The 20,365-nt window shown below is 44.6% G+C and overlaps 1 protein-coding gene across 2 annotated transcripts in view; it reads left to right on the forward strand.

Annotated features, from left to right (window-relative positions):
- The window catches only part of ELP2 (elongator acetyltransferase complex subunit 2), a 111,477-nt gene that overhangs the window by 60,359 nt on the left and 30,753 nt on the right, over window positions 1-20,365 (forward strand). For both annotated transcript variants that reach the window (XM_018565261.1, XM_018565260.1), the window contains 3 exons: window positions 1,232-1,363; window positions 14,905-15,054; window positions 17,950-18,135. In XM_018565261.1, the coding sequence (XP_018420763.1) occupies window positions 1,232-1,363; window positions 14,905-15,054; window positions 17,950-18,135 (468 nt within the window). The remainder of the gene's footprint in view (window positions 1-1,231; window positions 1,364-14,904; window positions 15,055-17,949; window positions 18,136-20,365) is intronic.

The raw sequence follows: 20,365 nt of genomic DNA on the forward strand, positions 1-20,365 counted from the left end.
TACATCGATCAAGAGATCTCTCGACACACACACACACACACACACACACACACACACACACACACACACACACACACACACACACACGGGAGAAGTTGCTGTGTTAAGTCACTGGTGTGAGCTTCATGTAAATCTTCAAAACAACTTAGTTTGCGCTAGGAGTCGGATTTAAAACACCAGCTGCAACAATGTGTGTTTAAGTGCTTTAAAGAGAAGTGGGTATGTTGCGCTTGGTAAGTGAATCTATTTGGTTTTACTGTGAATAGTGAAAATAGTCACAGTATGGTTCCGTGGTGAAGACGGGTGTTGCTGAATTATATATACACCTGGGACTGTAACGAATATACATCATCCAAATCGATGTAAATATAGCTCATTTTTTGAGCCCATTCATTTTCGGGAATATTGCAATTTGTTCCGTACTCACTAGATACATTGTATTTGATAATCCTTAATTGGCACAAGCCCAAAATGGACACTGTTCATAAACCTGCTTTAACATCAGAAATGGACTTTTTACTTTAAGTAGTACGAGGAATAAAATCATCAACTCTAGATACCACTTACAGCCTACAAGGTGTTAATTGTCAATACTTATTATCACCCCAAGGAAACCTAGGAGGTTATTATTGCCTTATAATGTGTGGGGCCCATAGCATGACTGAGTGTATGTATGAGTGTTATGTACAACGTTGTTCTTTTTAAATAGAAATCCTAAGAAGCACATGGATGGTATTAGAATTTTTTGCATATAAATAAAGTTTATACTTTTTTGCACAAAAATTACCGGTCTCGATTTAACTTTAGTAACCGCTACTTCCAGCAATTCTTGCCTGGAAGATCCCTTCTTTTTCTTGTTTTACAGGTATATGAAATTACTGGCAGAGTTTCATTTAGTAGTAACGACACTTGCAAAGAACTTGTATTGCTTACTGTTAAGTCATAATGCAGGTTAGGTTTATACTACAGGTTTTCTTTAATATGACCCTTTTAAAATTCACTATAATCTTTAAATCTACAACCCCTTACTATATATATGCAATATATATATAGTAAGGGGTTATATATATATATCTATATATATATGCAGATTCATGTTCCACCCTCTCAGCTACCAGCTATAATTTGCCCTTTGTTCACTCTTGTAAAACCGGAGGGGTCGGCAGGCATACTTTTATTCAGAATCATTGGTAAAGAATTCCAGTAATGTTTATCTCCTTTAAATGCAAAGGTCCGTGTTGGAGAAGTTGGCGGCAATACGCTGGGATTTTATGGATGTCAATTTAGCCCAAAGAAATCGATGTTTGTTGCTCATTCATTCCATGGAGCTCTTCACATGTGGCATCAGAATCCAGCAACGCAAGTAAGCTACATTTTCTTTAGCATATATGACTTGTATTTTTTTTGATCTAACCCATTTTTTTTCTTCCTATTTGTACCTAAAAGTGGACCTCAGCTTCAGGTGCTTCCACGTAGCAACATATATGACAGTCCCACTACACACCAAACAAGCAATATCAAATTTCAGCAATGCTTAAAGTGTGTCGTAAATATATAAAAATTAATAGTGTCATGTTTTTGGTATAAATAAGCCTGGCAACACCCACTACTGTGAAGACAGTGCAGCTGGCATGTCATATGTGATATCATTGATCTCTCTATTGCCCAGCAAAGGACTGCAGCACAAGATCTGTCTAACGTTGCCCATAGCCAGAGGCAGGCACAGCACGAATAGCAAAACCAAATACAGTGGCTGCATAATACAAACAGAGAAAACAGGAAAAGTGTGTGTACAGGGAAAGCACTAGTAACTGCTATTTGATTGTATTAATTTGAAAGTGGATGCTTTTACAGATGGAATTTTAATGTGGTCATAGTTATTTAATTATTTAAAACCTGCATCCACAGAACCTTAATCGTGTAGTTCATCCAGAGCAAGGCAAAAAAAACACTTGTAAAACATGATCCAATTTGTATCCTGATCCCCTAAGGCAATCAGACTCCCTGGATCAACCATCTACAGTGTTATTACTTATTAACAGTCATATTCTGTGTATTTAAAAACATATCCAGACTTTTTAAACAAACTTAAGAGTTGGCTAGAACTAAAACCTGTGGAAGTCTATTCCACATTTCCACTGTACTTCCATACCTTAACTGTAAAAACACAAGTAAATCATATGCCCCCTTTAAAACGCTTCTTCTCAAGGAAAAAAAATAATAAACAATTGCTGGGGGATAGTAATTTTTGGCAGAAGAGATATGCAAAGTATCTTCTATCAAAAAGAAAAAAGCTATATTTGTTTGTCTAGAATGTACAGTGCATGTGCCATGTAGTGTACAGACACCGCTCATTCACAACATCTCTAGATTCTGTGAAGGGGTGAGGTGCCGGGGAGGATGTGACTCCTGTGAGCATGTGCAGGAGTATCCTTATCAATGGCCAAAGAGCAATCGCAAAGAACCCAGAAGTGGCGGTGGGGCACCAAAGATGGATCGCACAGGGTGGAGAAGGGCACACTTGTGAGGTAGATATGCAATAATGTGAAAGTATACTGTGCACATTATGGCAAAAACCTTACCACGCGGTGGTTTACTACCGCCTTACTTTTTCTTTATAGGGAAGGTCCTCTATACCCCTCAATTAAACTGCTATTTCTCTCCCGTTCATTGAAGGACACAGGCAACAGATCGTAGATCCTGAATGGTAGGGTAATATCGCCACCTGCAGGAGAAGGACGCTAGGCACAAAATTAAAGACCAATTACAGCCTAAGGGCGGCCCCTGCCGGTGGCCAAACCCCCCACCTGCTGACAAGTCTCCAGTTTTTTGCCTAGCGTCAGGAGTAAGGAGCTAAAAGATTTTCTCTGAAGAATTTTTTTCCTTTCTTCCGTTTGACTTGATTTTCTTCTAGCAAGTGTCCCCAGGGCGACAGGCTGGATGACTGTAGATCCTTGTAGTCTCCCCTGGGTGACCGACGAGCGCATGCAGACTCTGCTACGATGGGTCGGCTGCGCGGGGTGGTCCTCCCCGACGCCTCATGGGATTCGTCCCGGGAGAGGGACCTTTGACCGGGGGCTCCGGCCCACCGGTCGCGGCTCTCTCCGCAGGCTGGCGACGCCGCGGCTTCGGCCGGGGGCGTTCTCCTGCCGGTGCCCTGCTGGTCCTGGACGGTTTCCGGTCTTCCCTCGTGTGGGTTTGTATGTGGAGTCTCCGGTGGATGTTCTGAAGACCTGGATTGAAGGTAAGCTGGAGGCTGCGCTGTTCTCACAGCTGCAGCCTCCTGTGTCTTCCACCTCCCCCTCCCCTCCCTTCCTTCCCTCCTACCTAACATGGTGCTGGCTCCTGTGAGGGCCCTCTCGGGGGGACCCTGGGCCTTGGAGGTGCTTGGTAGTTGGGGTGGGTGGTACACGCGGCTGATGACCTCTTCCCCTTGCCTGGTGGTCTCCGGTCATTGGGGTGTTTTTTTCTGCGGATCGCAGTATGACTCTCCTGCATTGCCTTGTGAGGGTTGTGGGCTGCGCTCTGCGGTCCCCTCTAGACCCCCTCTTTGTGCATCCTGTACGCCTGCGCTGCTCTGCCAGTCGCCCGTGCTTTCCACCAGTTCTTCAGGGGGGGTGGGTGGTACCGCATTGTCCCTGGAATATTTTTCCTCCTGCCATGGATGGGTTTGTGACGCGCATGGAGCGCGCCTTGAGGCAGCGCCCACCTAGGAAGCGGGTTCTGCCCTTGCCATCCCCTGCCTTGTCAGGGGAGTCCGATGAGGAGGGGGAACTCTCCACGACGTTGCCTCATCCTGATCTGGGTCCTCATCCGACCCAGTGAGGATGAAGCTGCGTCTACGCTCTGGTCAAGGAACGTGAGATGGTTTCAGCGCTGGTCCGCGCTGTCAGGGAGACCCTTAAAATTGAGGATGTTGCCAGCACTTCCACGCTGCCGCATGTGCAGTTTGGGACGCATAAGAGCAGGCGTTCCGCCAAGGTGTTTCCTTACATCTCCTTTTTTGATGAATTCATTTATAAGGAGTGGAAACGGCCTTCCGAGTCCTTTGCGGTTCCGAAGCGGTTCTCCGTTCACTACCCCTTGGAGGAGGACTTTGTGTCTAAGTGGTCTTCCCCACCGGTGGTGGACCCGCCGGTCTCTCGTTTGAACAAAGCCACGGTTATTCCGGTGGAGGATTCTCCGTCCTTTAAGGATCCTTCCGATAGGACGGCTGAAGCGCTTTTGCGGTCCCTGTACTCTGTCTCGGGCGCTCTCATGCGTCCGGTCTTGGCTTCGGCCTTGGTCTCTCAGACTCTAACTGAGTGGGCTAAAATGTTACATCAGGGTCTTGCGGAGGAGAAAGTCTCCCCCGCCTTTGTGGGTGTCCAGGGTGTCGTTGTCAGCGGTGACGCTTCGCCGTTTGCTCTGGCTTAAGTGCTGGTCGGCGGCCCAGGCTTCCAAGAAGGCTCTTCAAGAGTTGCCCTTTACTGGGGACCATCTGTTTGGTTCCACCTTTGATGAGATCATTAAGGATGGGCAGCCTGGGCCTACCTTCTCCGCTCACAAGCGGCTTTTTCGGCCCCCCGCCCTCCCGACAAGGGCGGTAAGTTTAATAAATCCTCCTCTTCCCAATCCTCCAAGCGTCCGTGGCAGCCCAAGTCTGCCAAGCCCGCTGGCAAGCCCCAGTCCGCATGAAGGTCGGGCCCCGTCTCCGGGTCCCGGGGTGAGGGGCCGCCTTCGGCTCTTTGCGGATTTTTGGCTGGCCCACGTCTCCGACTCTTGGGTCCGGGAGCTGGTTTATTCGGGCTACAAGATCGAGTTTCTGTCCAGTCCGGGCAACCGTTTCTTCCCGTCTTCAAACCTGTTTGCTGTGCCCAAGAACGAGGGGGTGCGGCCCATCCTGGACCTCAAACGCTTGAACACCTTCGCGCGGGTCCGTCGGTTCCGGATGGAATCCATCCGGTCTGTGGTGGCATGGCTCCGTCAGGGGTTCTGCTGGCCTACATCGATATCCGGGATGCATACCTTCATGTACCCATTTGCGAGTCTCATCAGTGATATCTTCGTTTCGCGGTGGGGGAGGACCGTTTTCAGTTTGTGGCGCTGTCCTTCGGGCTGGCGTCGGCCCCACGTGTGTTCACCAAGGTGCTAGCCCCGATTCTCGCGCTGTTGCGTTGTCGGGGAGTTTCGATCGTGGGGTACCTGGACGATCTGCTCCTACGGGCAGAGTCGCATTCTTCCATGGTGACAGCTTTGGGGGTCACAGTGCGGTCCTTGGAGGAGTTCGGGTGGCTTCTGAACCTGCAAAAATCTTGCCTGGTGCCTTCACCACGCCTGGAGTATCTGGGTTTGGTTCTGGACACTGTCGCGGCCGGGTCTTTCTCCCCCGGGACAAGCTCCTGAAGCTCCGTTCCAAGGTTCGGCTTCTGCGGACTCGCCAGTGGTCGACCATTCGGGTTTACATGCAGGTCCTGGGTCTCATGGGGGCCTCCTTCGAGGCGGTGCCTTTTGCGCAACACCATACCAGGACCCTGCAGAGGAACATCCTGGTACAGTGGGACAAGTACCCCCTGTCATTGGCGAGAGCCTCCCTGCGGTGGTGGCGGCTTCGATCTCCGGTCTTGGTGCGGGGGAAGTCTTTTCTCCCGGTGCATTGGATGGTGGTCACCACGGACGCCAGCCTCTGGGGCGGGGTCTTGGGCTCCTTGACCGTGCAGGGTCGTTGGTCGCCGGGAGAGTCCGGTCTGTCGATAAATGTGTTGGAACTTCGGGCGTTTCGCCTCTCTCTCTCTCCTTCATTGGTCGGCCCGGCTCCAGGGTCTGGCGGTCCGGGTAAGCGGGTGTCGGAGTTGGCTGCCTTGTCCTGCAAGTCCCCATTGCTGGTTTTGCATTGGGACAAGGCGGCTCTCCGTCCTCGGCCGGCGTTCCTGCCGTAGGTTATGTCGGCATTCCATCTGAATGAGGACATTGGCTTACCTTCCCTGTGTCCAAAGCCGGTTCATAGGAAGGAGCGTGCGCTCCACTGTTTGGATGTTGTTCGCGCTCTTCGCGTTTATTTGGAAGCTACGGCTTCTTTCCGCGGGACCGACTCCCTGTTCGTGCTCACGGAGGGTCCTCGTAAGGGTTGGGCCGCGTCGGCGGCTACCATCTCTAGGTGGATACGTACTGTTGTGACTCAGGCGTACGCCGTTAAGGGGCGTGAGCCTCCATTTCCTGTCACTGCCCATTCTACTAGGGCTGTTGGGGCTTCCTGGGCTTTCCGCCACGGGGCCTCTGTTTCTCAGGTTTGTAAGGCCGCTACTTGGTCTTCTGTTCACACCTTTGTTGGGTTCTACAAGGTGGACGTGTGAGCATCGGCGGATGCTGGTTTGGGGCGCAAAGTGTTGCAGGCGGCGCTTGAGGGGTCTTTTGGGTGTTTTTTTTGTTGTTGCCCATCCCTCAGTGTGTTACTGCTTGGTGACGTCCCTACCATTCAGGATCTACGATCTGTTGCCTGTGTCCTTCAATGAACGGGAGAGAAAATAGGATTTTTGTACTCACCGTAAAATCCTTTTCTCTCCGTTCATTGAAGGACACAGGCCCCGCCCTCTTTATGGGGTGTACACTCCTAACTGCTTGTTACTAAACCGGAGACTTCTCAGCAGGTGGGGGGTGTGGCCACCGGCAGGGGCCGCCCCTAGGCTGTAATTGGTCTTTTGTGCCTAGCGTCCTTCTCCTGCAGGTGGCGATATTACCCTACCATTCAGGATCTACGATCTGTTGCCTGTGTCCTTCAATGAACGGAGAAAAAAGGATTTTACGGTGAGTACAAAAATCCTATTTTTCTGCACTTTCTTTAGTTCTGCAACATTACTTTTTTAACCTGGTGCCTAAAATGAACTGCATATTCAGGATGATATTGTGCTTTGTAAGGGGAACGACTACGACACTGATTTATTAAAGGAGTTGGGAATTCTTCAATCTTCTTAAATTGAGTGAAGATTCACTTGAATTAATTAATCATGTGAAGAGCAAATTCCTGTTTATTTCATCTGCACATGATTAAGTATTCAAAGTGAACACAGATACAGTTTAATGAATGAACATTCTCTTTTATTAAATCAGCCTGCATGTCTTTCTCTTAAGTCTATGCCTCTTTTTATGCAAAAAAAGTATCTTGCTTGCTCTAGAAACTGCAACTTGATTGTAGCGTTTCTCATCGACTTCCCCCGGTTTTACTTTCCCTAGTTTGCATGCATGTTTTTAGCCCCCAAGTATCAACATTAAAGGAGAACTATGAGGTGAGCGCTTTTCACTCACCTCATAGTTCTAGCCGACCTGTGACAATGAGACTGTCACAGGTCGGCTCCGTAGATCGGGAGGTGAGCGAACACATACCGGCAGTCGCTCACTTCTCGATCTTGTCACGGCACAGAGAAGTGACAGGGGAGGGACTGGATTCCCCCGTCCCCGCTGCGATCCGCCAGTGCTGACTGGCGGAACGCATGGGGGAGGGGGCGTGTACAGCTGGCTCTGCCTCTAGATAGGCAGAGCCAGCTGTCAGTCACGCAGCTGGGCGGATCCAGACATAATCCCGTTACCCTAAGGCTGGGGTGCCCACAAGGTCGATTGCGATCTACCAGTCAATCGCGTAGCGATCACTGGTAGATCGCATGTCCTCTCCTCCCGCCGCTTCTCTGGATCCCCGCTGCTCTCCCCAGCGGGGATCCGAGAAGAAGTGAAGGAACCGGCGGCGGGGGAGGGCGGAGGACAGAGCCGCTGTCACTAACTAATGCAGAGCAGTGAGGAGAGAGAGAGACGCTCGGCCAGGATCTGACAGCCGGCGCCTCTCTCTCCCCTCACTGCTCGTCCGTTCTGTCGTAGCGGCTCCGACCCCCCCGCGGCTGAAGTGCTCTTTCACTTCTCGTCGGATCCCCCGCTGCCTCTGCCCGGGAGAGCAGGGGGGATGCAGAGGAGAAGCTGAGCCCATTTGTGCGTGGCCGAGCGGCAGAGGATCGGTACATGTCAGTAGTATGTACCAATCCTCTGTGCAGGACAAACACTGGAGCGATCGGCTGATCACTCCAGTGTTTGTAAATAACTGGGGACACATAGTACTATGTGTCCCCAGTTATAAATGAATGAACAGGATGTGATTTACATCACGTCCCGTTCATTCATGAGTTTCTCAATGGGGAGAAGCACTCTGTACAGAGGCTCCTCCCCATTCAGAAACTGCTTGATAGTAAATATTTTCTGAATGAATGGGAAGCCTCTGTGCTTTCCATTCATTTAGAATAGAGGCTGCAGAAAAAAAGGGGCTTTTTAGACCCCTAATATTTCCCAGAAGCCCCCCCAAGAGTAAAAAAAAACGAAAATTTAAAGAAAAATAAAAATAAATAATGAAAATTAAAATAAAAAAATAGTAAAAAATACATTTAAAAAAACGTTGTTTTTTTTCTTACCTCAGGCGCAAAAGGAGCTGGCTACGGCTATGCTCCCGTGGTGAATGTGTCAGACGCTGCAGATGGAAAGGTGCAGGACACCCCATGTGCAACGTCGGCCACATGAGCACCACAGGAGGACAGGACGCCGGGACATGTAGGGCGCACTGGAATGTAAGCCGGCCGACTCCCTGCGTTCAGGTGAGGGAGGGGGTGTGGAGCTGCATTGAAGTCAATGGCATCGCCCGCACTCGGAACGCAGGCACATTAGTGCCTGCTTTCCGGTCCAGTGCGGTCTGCAAAAATAGTGCTCGCAGCATTTTTGCGGATCGCTCTGGACTGGAACACAGGCACTAATGCAGGCGATCGCACTGTGGGCGAGGGGCCTGCCTGCGGAGCCTGGCTGCGGTGCCATTGACTTCAATGCACCGCCACACCCCCTCCCGCCCCTGAATGCATGTGTTTTTTCGTTGGTAGATCTCAATGAGCTTGTCATTTGAAAAGTAGATCTCCAGACGAAAAATAGTGGGCGCCCCTGCCCTAAGGGTACAACATCCCGTTACCCTAAGGAGAACTATGGGGAAAAGCCTTAACCCCATAGTTCTCCTTTTAATCCTCATTTGCCACATAGTTGCCCACACTAATAGTGCAACTAAGTCAGTTTGTAGCTTGAGATATCTTGTATGGACTTTATTCCACTGCATAGCTATGTGTCATGTAGTAACAGAAGAATAATATTTTTATTCCCCAAATACTGTATTATTTGCAAACAAGTTAAAATGCAAGGTCTCCATAATAGTAATCTTATAGTAAATGTACCTCTACCATTGGTGGTACCAAGTAGCAGCCTCCACCAAGTGCCTGCAGGTTAGCTTTCTGAGTCCGTGTTTTGGGGTCCCTTACTCTTCATGCACAACAGTATGCAAATATTAACCAAATAGCCTAAATGACAGCCTTACACTGCCGCTAACCTTCATTATTGCCATTGAATTTGTCCATCATAGTGCTGGGTTAGTAAGCAGGGTCAGACAGTAGACCAGCAAATGTGATCAATATTTGCAGATCTATGTGCCTGGAAAATGAAACTGATTTGAACAAGCTTGGTGAAGAAGCATCTGGAAATCTCTGCTACAGAGTTGCCAACAATCTATTAATTCACAGAGAGTTCTTGAAAATGAGGTAAAAAAAAATGGATGTCCCTAAAGTCAGATATTAACATTTGCTCATAAAAACTTTTTTTTCAAAAACATTGCGGCACTGCCTTTATATTTCACTGTCCAAATGTGACTCACTTGTACAGCACCTTCACCCTGCCCTTCAGACTGACTCCGTCACAGTCATAGCATTTACTTAGTAACAAGCTTGTATGCTGGGTGGTGTTTAAGTGCAGTTCAAACTTAAGGAGAAGGTGGGAATCCTGGAGAGAGGAGTGTGCTCTAGTCTAGAGCTCCATATGCAGCCTTTGTAACTAGGAACTGGTGGGGCTGACATTGGTTTGCAAGACATTTTTGAAGGATCAGGCATGGATGATGGCTTTAGACTAAAAGCAGCAGCCTAGAGAGTTGGACCCTTTACCTTCAGCTCTCTCCCTGCCCTGCGTGTGCACAGATGCAGTTACACTTTAAAACTAATTCCAAAGTCCTGTTTGTCTTAAAGCTATTGTGGTTTGTGATTCATTATTTTTAAACATGTACATTACATATACAGAACTCCAGGGGGAAAAATGATTAACCCTTGCAGTGGGGCTACCCCAGCACTACAAGGCTTAAATGCTCGTTTTTGTCTAGATTAAAAAAAGTTATACTCACCTGATGCTCTGAGCCGGCTTGCTCTTAGACCGGTCCCTGGAGCCTCTCTCCCCGTCCTTTCAGCAGTCTAAGGTCCCTGAGTCATCATGTCTATACACAGTGTATAAACATGTGGATGCTGAGGAAGATTCCAATGCTGCAGCGGAGAAGGAGACAGTCTGGAGGGAGCACTGTGACAGCTGGCTGGCTCGGAGCTTCCGGTGAGTATAGCTTTGTTATTTTAGCACCTAGACACAAACGAGCGCTTAACACTTGTAGTGTGGGGGTAGCTCTACTGCAAGGGTTAAGAAAACGTTTTCCAGGAGTTCTTTATTCTTTAAAGTGTTTGTGTTTTAATCTTTGGTTTAGGGTAAATTTTCTTTAAGTGTATGCATTTTTAAAGTATTTTCTATCCTTTGGTTTGTGGCGAATTTTCTTTAAGTGAATACATTTAAAAAATCTTTGTTTTATACTTCTCAATCTGAGCAGTGTCGTCAGGGAAGGAGATGAGTCACTGGAGTGTAAAAATTGGTTCAACTATTAATTTTTGTAAAAAAAAAATCAGAAAAGTACAAAAGGATTGCTTGGAGAGCATGTGAACATGAGACTAGAGCTCCACCTGCTTGCTGGAAATGAAAACATGAAAAAAGAAATATGCAAGGGTTCTAAATTTTAAAGCTGAACTCCAGGCAGAAATAGAAAAAAACTTTGTGTATTCATTTAAAATCTTCAAATGTATTTCTAAATGCAGTATATATGTAGAGATTTTTAAATGATACTTATTTACAAGCCCATATACTCTGCTTAATATATGTATTTATGACTCATGAAATCAGAAGCTTGGCAAAATCACCACCAAAGTGCTCCTAATTTGTTATTAAGACTACAAGACAAAGGGACATTTCAGCCTCCCCTCTCTACTGGTGATTTATTCTATGCTAAGATGATCATCTTTTTGTGGGGATGCTATGCTAATCAGTATAGGGCAGATAGCAATCAGAATAGCAGCACATTAGAGCTGATTGCAACAGAAGTCCAACTGGCACTTCTTTATTTTATTTATAAAACTTATGAGCTGCCTGCTGTTGAGGCGACATGATGCTGATACACAGCCTTGCATCCGTTCATTTCATTATGTATGCCCTGCACCTTTCGCCATGCTGTTTGCCCATAATAAATTAAAAGGATTTAAATTGCCCACCTGAAGGGTACATTTTTTTTGTTCCCCAAGTTTTAATCTGCAGGTCACTTTAAGCTGATTGCGACATAATTTCCTGGAAATAATACATACATATGCTAATATGTACTATATGTTTTCTTCATGTCTAATTGTAATGACCAAAGGTGCTTTCTGCGCAAGGCTTGTGTTTTAACTTGCTTTTTGTGCAGATGTCAGCTTATGAATAAAACATGCAGTGTGTTTTTTAGCATACTGATCAACATTTGAGAATGGAAAGGGTTTGGAAGGAAATGGTCAACAAATAAGAGCAGTGTGTGACCACTAATCCATTAGTGCTTACTGTGGACTATATTTTAGGTCACACTTAGTGAAACATTAAGCAATAATGTGCGTATTATACGCTGAACTGTTTGCATTTCCAAACAAGGTTCGTCTTTCGGGCAATGCTTATTCACTTCATATAAATAATAAGAGGCCCTGTGTGGAACACTGTCATTAATCTTAGGTCTCAAAGCTACCAATTTGATGAGCAACATGGTGTCAAAATCGCATGCTGATTTTTTTTTTTTCACCCAAGGATTTTTTAAAAATTACTTTGGGAGCTATGGGCTGCATGATATTTATGGGCTTCTTTAGTAAAATGATTAAAGTAGTTTTGATGTGCCGTGATCCACAATACCTGAGCACAACAACGCGTGAACTCACTTAAAGTGGTACTAAGGGCTGGGATTTTTTACCTAAATGCATTCTCTGCATTAAAGTAAAAAAGGCCTAGCACCTTTCCACGTTGCCCTGTGCAACCCCCTCCCCCACACACACACACTTAACTCTGTTCACCTGTTGCCTTTGCCGGGTCTTTGAAGTCTTCACTGGTCCCTAAACTTCATGGTTGTGGGGAATGGTACTGAGGGCAGAGGAGCGATTGGCTCCTTCTGCTGTCAGTCAATCAGTTGAGAGGAGTTGTCTATGGACGCACACAGCTAGGTGCGGGCACAGCTAGGAGCGAGCACGCACGGGTCTCGCCTCAGCAGCCAGCTAGCTGAAGGAGACACCCGCAAGGGGGCAGGGAGAAAGTGGTTTGGGGACAAGCTGGAGCACAAGGAAGAAGAGCAGTTTATAGAAGAACACCGGACTCAGGTAAATGTTGACCTTCTCATTCTTAAACAAAAAACAATGGTTTAATATCACTTTTAAGTGATTATCTTTCTAATATGATTGCTTGCTTTGGTTTCCTGCACATGATTGCTCTTTACATAATGCACTTTAAGGAGTTTAGTTCTCTTTCATGCTTCCCATCATATTGCAAAGCCCTGTTCCTATCCCATTGCATTCCTGTATGGCCTGTCTGCAAAAACCTTTAGGTGGTTGACCCCTCCTCTGTCCTGGTTAAATGGCAGGGTGGGCCTGATGTTCGAAGTGTGGCTTTTCTCAGCCCATTCAAGCACAAAGTGCACCACCTAGAGTTTTGTGCAGACAGGCTGGGCAGGACCTATAGGAGAGCAATAGAAAAGGGGCAGCTTTTTACAGCTGAACAGCACTTTGCAATGTGCTTGGGTTAATGGAAAGTATTGAGGATTTACCGAAAGGTGAACTAACCCTTTTAATGATGAAATATGCACTTATGACTTTATGTAGACCTGGGTGGGTTGAAACTAGGGATGTCCCAATACCACTTTTTCAAGACCAAGTACTGTCCCTCATGTACTTGCCGATATCAATTACCGATACTTTTTCTTAAAGGGACATTCAACATGTTTTCTAAAACAATACATACTAATGATTTTAGGGCAGTTTCTCACCAGGGCTGCGTGCATTGGAGGTGACAGGTTCTCTTTAAGGTGACATTAGGGGTCTTTTAGACCCCTAATGTCACCTTTCCACTTCACTGGATTCAGCTGCCGAGGCAGCTGAATGTAAATCCAGCAGGCTGTCACTTGGAGCAATAGCCAGCCAGCTCTTGGCTATTGCAATTTAAAATATCCAATAGTTACAAGTGTCCCTTCCTTTTCCACTTGATGAAACTGTTTCCTTTTGGTTAAATATCTTAAAGTGTCAGCTCTCCGTGCTCCTTATTTGTTTAATTAATGCACTCACCAGATGTACCCAGAAGTTTTCGCTCGTAATCAAAGGGAAGGTCCGTTCTGTGTGTTGTCAAGATTTACGGCTTCTCTCCTCTCCTCCCCCGTGAACACACAGAACGGACCTTCCCTTCAGTGAAAACTTCTGAGTACGTCTGGTGATGAGTGCATTATTAAACAAATAAGGAGCAGGGACAGCTATCACTTTAAGAGATTGTTTCATCAAGTGGAAAAGGAGCGTACACGGAAGGACGGAGAAGGAGCAGCAGCAGCAGAGGTACGGGGGGGGACAGTGCGGAATTTTAGAGTCACCGGTCGCATTCTCTTCTCCCCTCTCGTGCTGGCCACATCGGTTTGTGAAAGGGGCACAGACCGGTGCAGCCAGCACCAGCAGGGACACAGGACTCTCCATACAGAACACTTACCGCCCACCACGCTGTCACACTTCCGTCTGGAGAGGTCAGAGAGGAGAGGGAGCCTGCGTTTGGTGGAGAGGTATTCGGGGGAGGGGCTATGCAGGTCAATGGCTTCTCACGTGCTGCTTTCCTTCCTCCGTGACAGTATTGTGCTGTATTGTCTGTACACGTCTGTGGTGAATTTGGAAAAAATTTAAAGGGCCGGTATCGGCTCTATGTATCGGGGCATTTTCAGGAGTACTTGTACTCCTGAAAATGCCCTTTATCGGCCCGGATACTAGTATCGGTATCGGGACATCCCTAGTTGAAACTTTTACTGAGCACCTAATAGAATGATCAGAATGTATGCGACTACAACTTCAAACACAGCCAATTGCCGCAGACAACATTCATTTTGATACAGCATAGTATAAAAAATTACTTCTCAGCATCCTATATCTATTCCTTTTTGAAACTAACTTTTTGGCACGGAATCTCTGGGAGCAGGCACATAATACTTAAAAGTAGTTTTTATTCCCTGAAGAGGAACAAAGCAGACCTGAAAAATCTTATTACTACTCAAAAATAAATCACTAATCCTTTAACGCCAACATACCTTTAAACTTAAACCTTAATTTAACTACTAAATCAAAAGTAGCCCTGAATCAAACCCTAAACTTTATCTAATCTTCCTCCATATTGTGACCTGCATTTTATATACCATTCATAAAATGTAGGCTGCATTGTGGAGCCTGCAGTGTACAATGGAATTCTCTCTCTGCTTAACGCTGCAGAGAAAAATCTGCAGGCCAGTCAGTATCGTTAGTTTGTTATTGCTATCAGTTGCACTCCACTTGCTTCAGATTCCCAAACCACTTTACTGTTTCTAATTGTGCCACAGTAAGGCCAAGCCACTGCTTTATAAATGGGGCACAACCTTTTATTGTGAGCCAAGATTGGGGGGGCGTGGGCAGCTACATTTTTGAAAGTTCTTAATTTTTGAAAGTTTTTGCACTAATTTTGTTTTGTACACTTTTTTATTTTTTTTTTATTTTATAGAATGAGTGGATTCCCATGGTTGTAATCTCTGGACATTTTAACAGTGTGCAGGGTTTAAGATGGGATCCTGATGGTGAATTTATCATAACAGTTGGTACAGATCAGACAACCAGACTGTTTGCTCCTTGGAAAAGAGAAGACCAAGCTCAGGTATTTGATGTTTTGTACATATTTTTATACTGCTGTCAATCTTGTTGTGCAAAATGTTGGACACCGTAATCAGAGCTATGCAAAAGGTTTGGTGGCTCACTAAGCTGGGTGTTGAACAGTTCAGAACACAGTTACATGCAATTAAACTTAACTAAGTACTTAACTGGAGTATTTTGTTAAATTACTGATTTTAAAAGATTTTTCCAGTAAAATGAAGAAAAAAAAAACCCCAGATGATTCTGAACTTTGCTTCTAAGCTGTATAAGCACTGTAGGTTACAGTAAGCTTGTAGCTTCTTCTGTCCGACACAATCACCGAAATTCATAAAAAATGTCTGCAGCACTCTTTAGAATCCTGTTGCGCAGTGGGAGATTTATAGTGTGGGAGCCTGATGGGGAATTCTGAGAACTGAGTTCCCCATCAGGTCTGCTTTGCAGCAGATTGACAGCAGGCAGAGTGTCAATCTGCAGCAGAGCACTGACAGCATCACTGGTTGTTGAGGAAGCTGTCCGTTTTAGCTGAGAGCATCATTAGCGACCAGTGACGCTAACAATGGGTGGAGCCTAATGGGGAATTCTGAAAACTGCGTTAATTTGTTATGTCAATCAACAGCAGAGCGCATCTGATTGGGAGCTCTGTTTTCTGAATTCCCTATCAGGCTTCACTCCAACGAGACTTAAGACAATTAAATAAAAACAAGAGGGGATGTAGGCTGACACCAGTAACCAAATATGGCCATATTTGGGTAATGTTGTCCGCCAGTATCCACGGCCCATTTGTTTACATTCCGCTACTGGCTGGTGAATTGCCCAGCTGGCAGCTGAATGGGGTCAAGGATGCATAATTGGTTGCTAGAGCTCTGGAAACCCAATGTCCTAGCAACCAATGAACAGGAAGCTGTCCGATTCATGACCGTTCTATATCCCCACTCTGAGCATCCCTTTGTACGCCAGGTCAGAGTTGGTCTTAATTATCGCCAGTTTTCCATCTGTACATTGTTGGTAATTCTTTTGAATCTGTCGCAGGCATAGCGACAGATAAAGTGGCGGTATTAAGAACTACTTTAATCTGTTGCAAGTGGCGGTAAAACTACTTGAACTGGAGCAGAACCTTTTAAAGGTTCATAGTGCCGTTAAGGCTTTATTGAATTCTACTAAATATTTTGGTGCTGTATTAATACTATTTGCTCTAGATGGAATTCATGCCTTAGTGAAGTCTTGTTTACAGGGTAGCTGCATAGGGCCAGAGTCATAAGCATTGCTGCTCTTACGGGGCAGACTTTTCTTTAGTCTTCTAATTTGAATCGAATACATCATCAATAATTACTTTAAAGACCTTTAATGAAAAAAGCTAATTTTAATATCTATGATTTTGTCCTGTATTTCAAGGGCTTTTGCATTTTCCCACAACTGCTTAGGGGGATACAAACACTTAGCTTCCAATTTTTAATAATGTGTTGAATAACTGTTTTATGCCTGAAAAATCTGTTCAGCAAGTCTGTGAAAGAGCTCAGTTTGTTGCTAGGCAACAAAACAGCATAAAGAGCAAGCCTACCAAAAAGAAAAAGAAAAAAAGTAATGGCGTGATTTTTTATCTTTTTTTCTCAATCCAAGGGGGCATCTCAGTAGGCCTGCAGTATGAGGTATTTTGCTGCTGTGCAGCTACATTAGCAACAACCTGTTTTTTGTTTGTTTTGCCACATAGCATTTCTCTGGTCATTCTAGGTAGCTGGCATATATTCAGTTTCTCCTTATGGCAATTTATCTCATAGTGAAACGACTAAATTCAATCTGGAAGGGGAAGGGTGCCTTATTCTAATGTGTACTCTTTGTGAATAAAGTATGTGTGTGTTCGCACATGTAGCAAAGCATCCAGCAGTGTGCTAATGCTTGTAAATGGTTAATGATTGCTTAAAATCAAAGAAAAAAAATGATAAATGCACTGAAACAATAGTAAATGTTAATAAATCATAAACAGTTTGCAGATTCCCATACTGACCAATCAGAAGCCACCAGTCTTTTAAATATTCACCTTATTGTTACAAACCCAAAGAGGTGTTACCTACATGATTAGATATATCTTAGAAAATACTAAATCCTGGGTTGTCTCCCTATGGGCACCTAGTTTTACACCTCTCCCCCTAATTATAATTACAAAAAATAGAGGAAAAGGAAGGGTTTTTGGAGGGGTGTAAATGACCGTCCAAGAGAGATATGTTAAAATAAAGGTTCAAAATTTATTATATTAATACATTCATGATTGCAAACAAACACATTAGAATAAAAAAGATCCCTGCAGAGGATATGTTCTTACATACATGGCTAATATATTACTAAAATTCATATGATCCAACATGTAATGAAATTTTTCATTATTATCCAAATGTGGTTACATTCATGTATAACAACATATTATCCTAGGCGTAGCTTATCTTAATAGACCCCGACGCGTTTCGCCAATGGCTTCATCGGTGGACCCACTGAAGATGGACCTATTGTTCAAAGAAATTGTCTTCATTTAGACCGACAGTCCTCAATTCATATATCTACATCTATAATTCATACAATGTCATACTGTCATATGTAGCTCCATCTGGAGCAGATATATCATATAAAGTTTATTTTGGGCATACCTGCGTCTCCACTACTCACCATGCAGGGCTGATTTGCGATATGCAGGAGAAGTATCCAGAAAGCCCCAAAGTGGGGCTATCTTAATTAGGTTTTTAAAGTTGGCCCTTGCAATACAGTGTTGTTGGTAAACCCTAAAAAGGCTTTGCATATTTATTATAATCAGAATGTAATGTGTGTTCAGCTTTTTAATGCAACGTTTAATGACACATTTTTAGTTTGGGTGCTAATATTTTATAAATTAATGACTCTTTGTTTTTAACAGGTGACCTGGCATGAAATTGCACGTCCTCAGATTCATGGCTATGACATGCAGTGTATTGCCATGATTGGAAGATTTCAGTTTGTGTCTGGAGCTGATGAGAAAGTTCTCAGAGTATTTGCTGCACCAAGGAACTTTATTGAGAACTTCAGTCAAATTTCAAACATTCCATTGGAAAGTCTTGCAAATGTATGTAAGCAACCAAACAACATATTTTATTGCTAGAGAGCTTTAGAATAAAACCCGCCTTTTTCCTGGACATCTTTGCTTTACATGCTTGTTCCTCTGTCACTTCATTGCTGTAGTGTTCTGTAGACCTGGAAGATATTTGAAGATAATCCTGGCCTACAGGTGGTGACTGCAGTAAAAAGTTTAGTGTGTCTCCTTGACATTTTTGCATTAGTCAATGTATAATGGGAAAATTTAATGGGTTTGAAATTTTCTTATATTACTGTTCGCTTAAAGATAATCTTGATCAGGGCATGTGGATCTACTCTGAATAGTGTGTCTACCATGAAAGCAAGTGGGTTAATAGAGTGTCTTCTGTATATACCATAGCTCAAAATTGCTTGCTCATCCTTCTATGCAAGCCACCTCTTACATATTTAAAAGTCTTTTTATTTAAACCTTTATGAGACTGACCTTGCCTTAATATTTAGGTGTAGGTATGTACTTGTTTCAGGAGGTAATTCAAGTTATTTGGGATGGGGGGGGGTTATTTTTTGTGTATTTTAAATCCTGCCAAAGAATAATTCAAATTGTTCCACTTAAAATATATTCTGATCCTATGTGTGATATCCATTTATATGCAGATAGGGGTATTTTTAGGTATATTTATAAATGTTTTTAGATACTCTTTGATCTTTGTGTATTTATTAGGCTCACTGGTCTTTTCAAAGTACACGTAGTAAAATTATAGCTTCGAGCAAACCATATACAGAGGGAACTATAGGGGCTGCTATTGACCTACTTCTAAGAATACTAGCTACCTGCCTGTCTCTGGTTTCAGTACTTTCTAAATCTCTTACACAGAGCATACTTGCAGATCAGGGTTTTTAGGATAATAATACATATTCATTAGGTTCTTCTTCCTCAAGTTAATTAGATGTGCATTGTTATCTGGAAAAAACCTTGCAGTAAAATAAACAATCTGCTTAATATATCTAGGTCCCTTCCCCATCATGAATAGCTGCATTAAAGTCAAAAATAAAACATGATATAGACATCACCCGCACACCAGGGTAAAGTTTCAAGACAAGACAATGTCCATTTATTGACGAATATTGTCATTTAGACGAGCTTTCAAGGCCACTCAGGGTCCCCTTCATCAGGCTCAGAAATGGCAGTCGAAGTGGGCGCTCACATTGACTGCAGATGGCGCCGCTTCCAGCAAAACGTGATATAGACATAAAATACAAAAAACTGTAATGATTAAATATTACTTGACTTACCCTCTGCTTCTGTACTGCAGGAGGTGACATCACCATTTTTCCACAGGGATCTCACGGAAAGACACCCCAGCACAGTGCAGGAACATTTTCTCGTGAGATTTGGAATATTCAAGGCATTATCTTAAATCTCACTAGAAGGATGATGATGATCTTACCCTCGCCAAACTTTCCCAGACAGAAACCAGGGATATTAACCCCTTCATGACTGAGCTAATTTTCAGGTTCTGTTCATAAATGAGGTCACGAAGGGGTTAAATAACTTTTTTTTCTCTACAGGTTTTTACTTCAAAGTGGCTATTCATGACCGTGTAAGGGACCCTGATATATTAACTGAACCTTGCATTTTTACTGTAAGGTCTACTATAAATATAGTCCATAATTTTGTCAGTTTTTTTTAAATGTATTCAGTGTTTTTGGTGCGTTTAAAGACTAAGAGTGTTATTCACGATAGAGCCGAAGGATCCAGCCGTAGCTGTGGCTGATCCTTCGGCCGCCTGAGCCCTTTGGTTCAGTCAAACCGTAGGTCTGCTGTACAGGCTATTCACTATAGCCCGTACAGCAGCCGAAGGCAGCCAAGCTGAACCCATATGCTTCGGCTCGGCTGAGCCATATTCACAGCCGAAGCAAGGAGAAAGATCGCCGAAGCCGACCAATCTCCACGCAAATGACAGCTGGGTGGAGCCAGCCGTGATCTTACGGCTCGCTCCGCCCAGTTTTAATGACAGATCAGCGTCCCCAAATGACCTGCGAGCGCTGAGCTGTCATTACACAATAACAACTGGGCGGAGCTGGCCGTGATGTCCTGCACAACGTCATGTCGGCTGACCGAAGGCAGCTGATGTACTGCTGAGATCAGCCATACAAGGCTGAAGTGAATAGCCGAACAGCGTTCGGCTCACTTCACTTCGGCTGGGTTAGTCACTCGGCTGCCTTCGGCAGCTTTGTGAATAACCCCCTAAATCTTTTAA

Source organism: Nanorana parkeri, unplaced genomic scaffold (genome assembly GCF_000935625.1).
Source record: "Nanorana parkeri isolate BGI_ZX_2015 unplaced genomic scaffold, ASM93562v1 scaffold825, whole genome shotgun sequence".
Taxonomy (NCBI): domain Eukaryota; kingdom Metazoa; phylum Chordata; class Amphibia; order Anura; family Dicroglossidae; genus Nanorana; species Nanorana parkeri.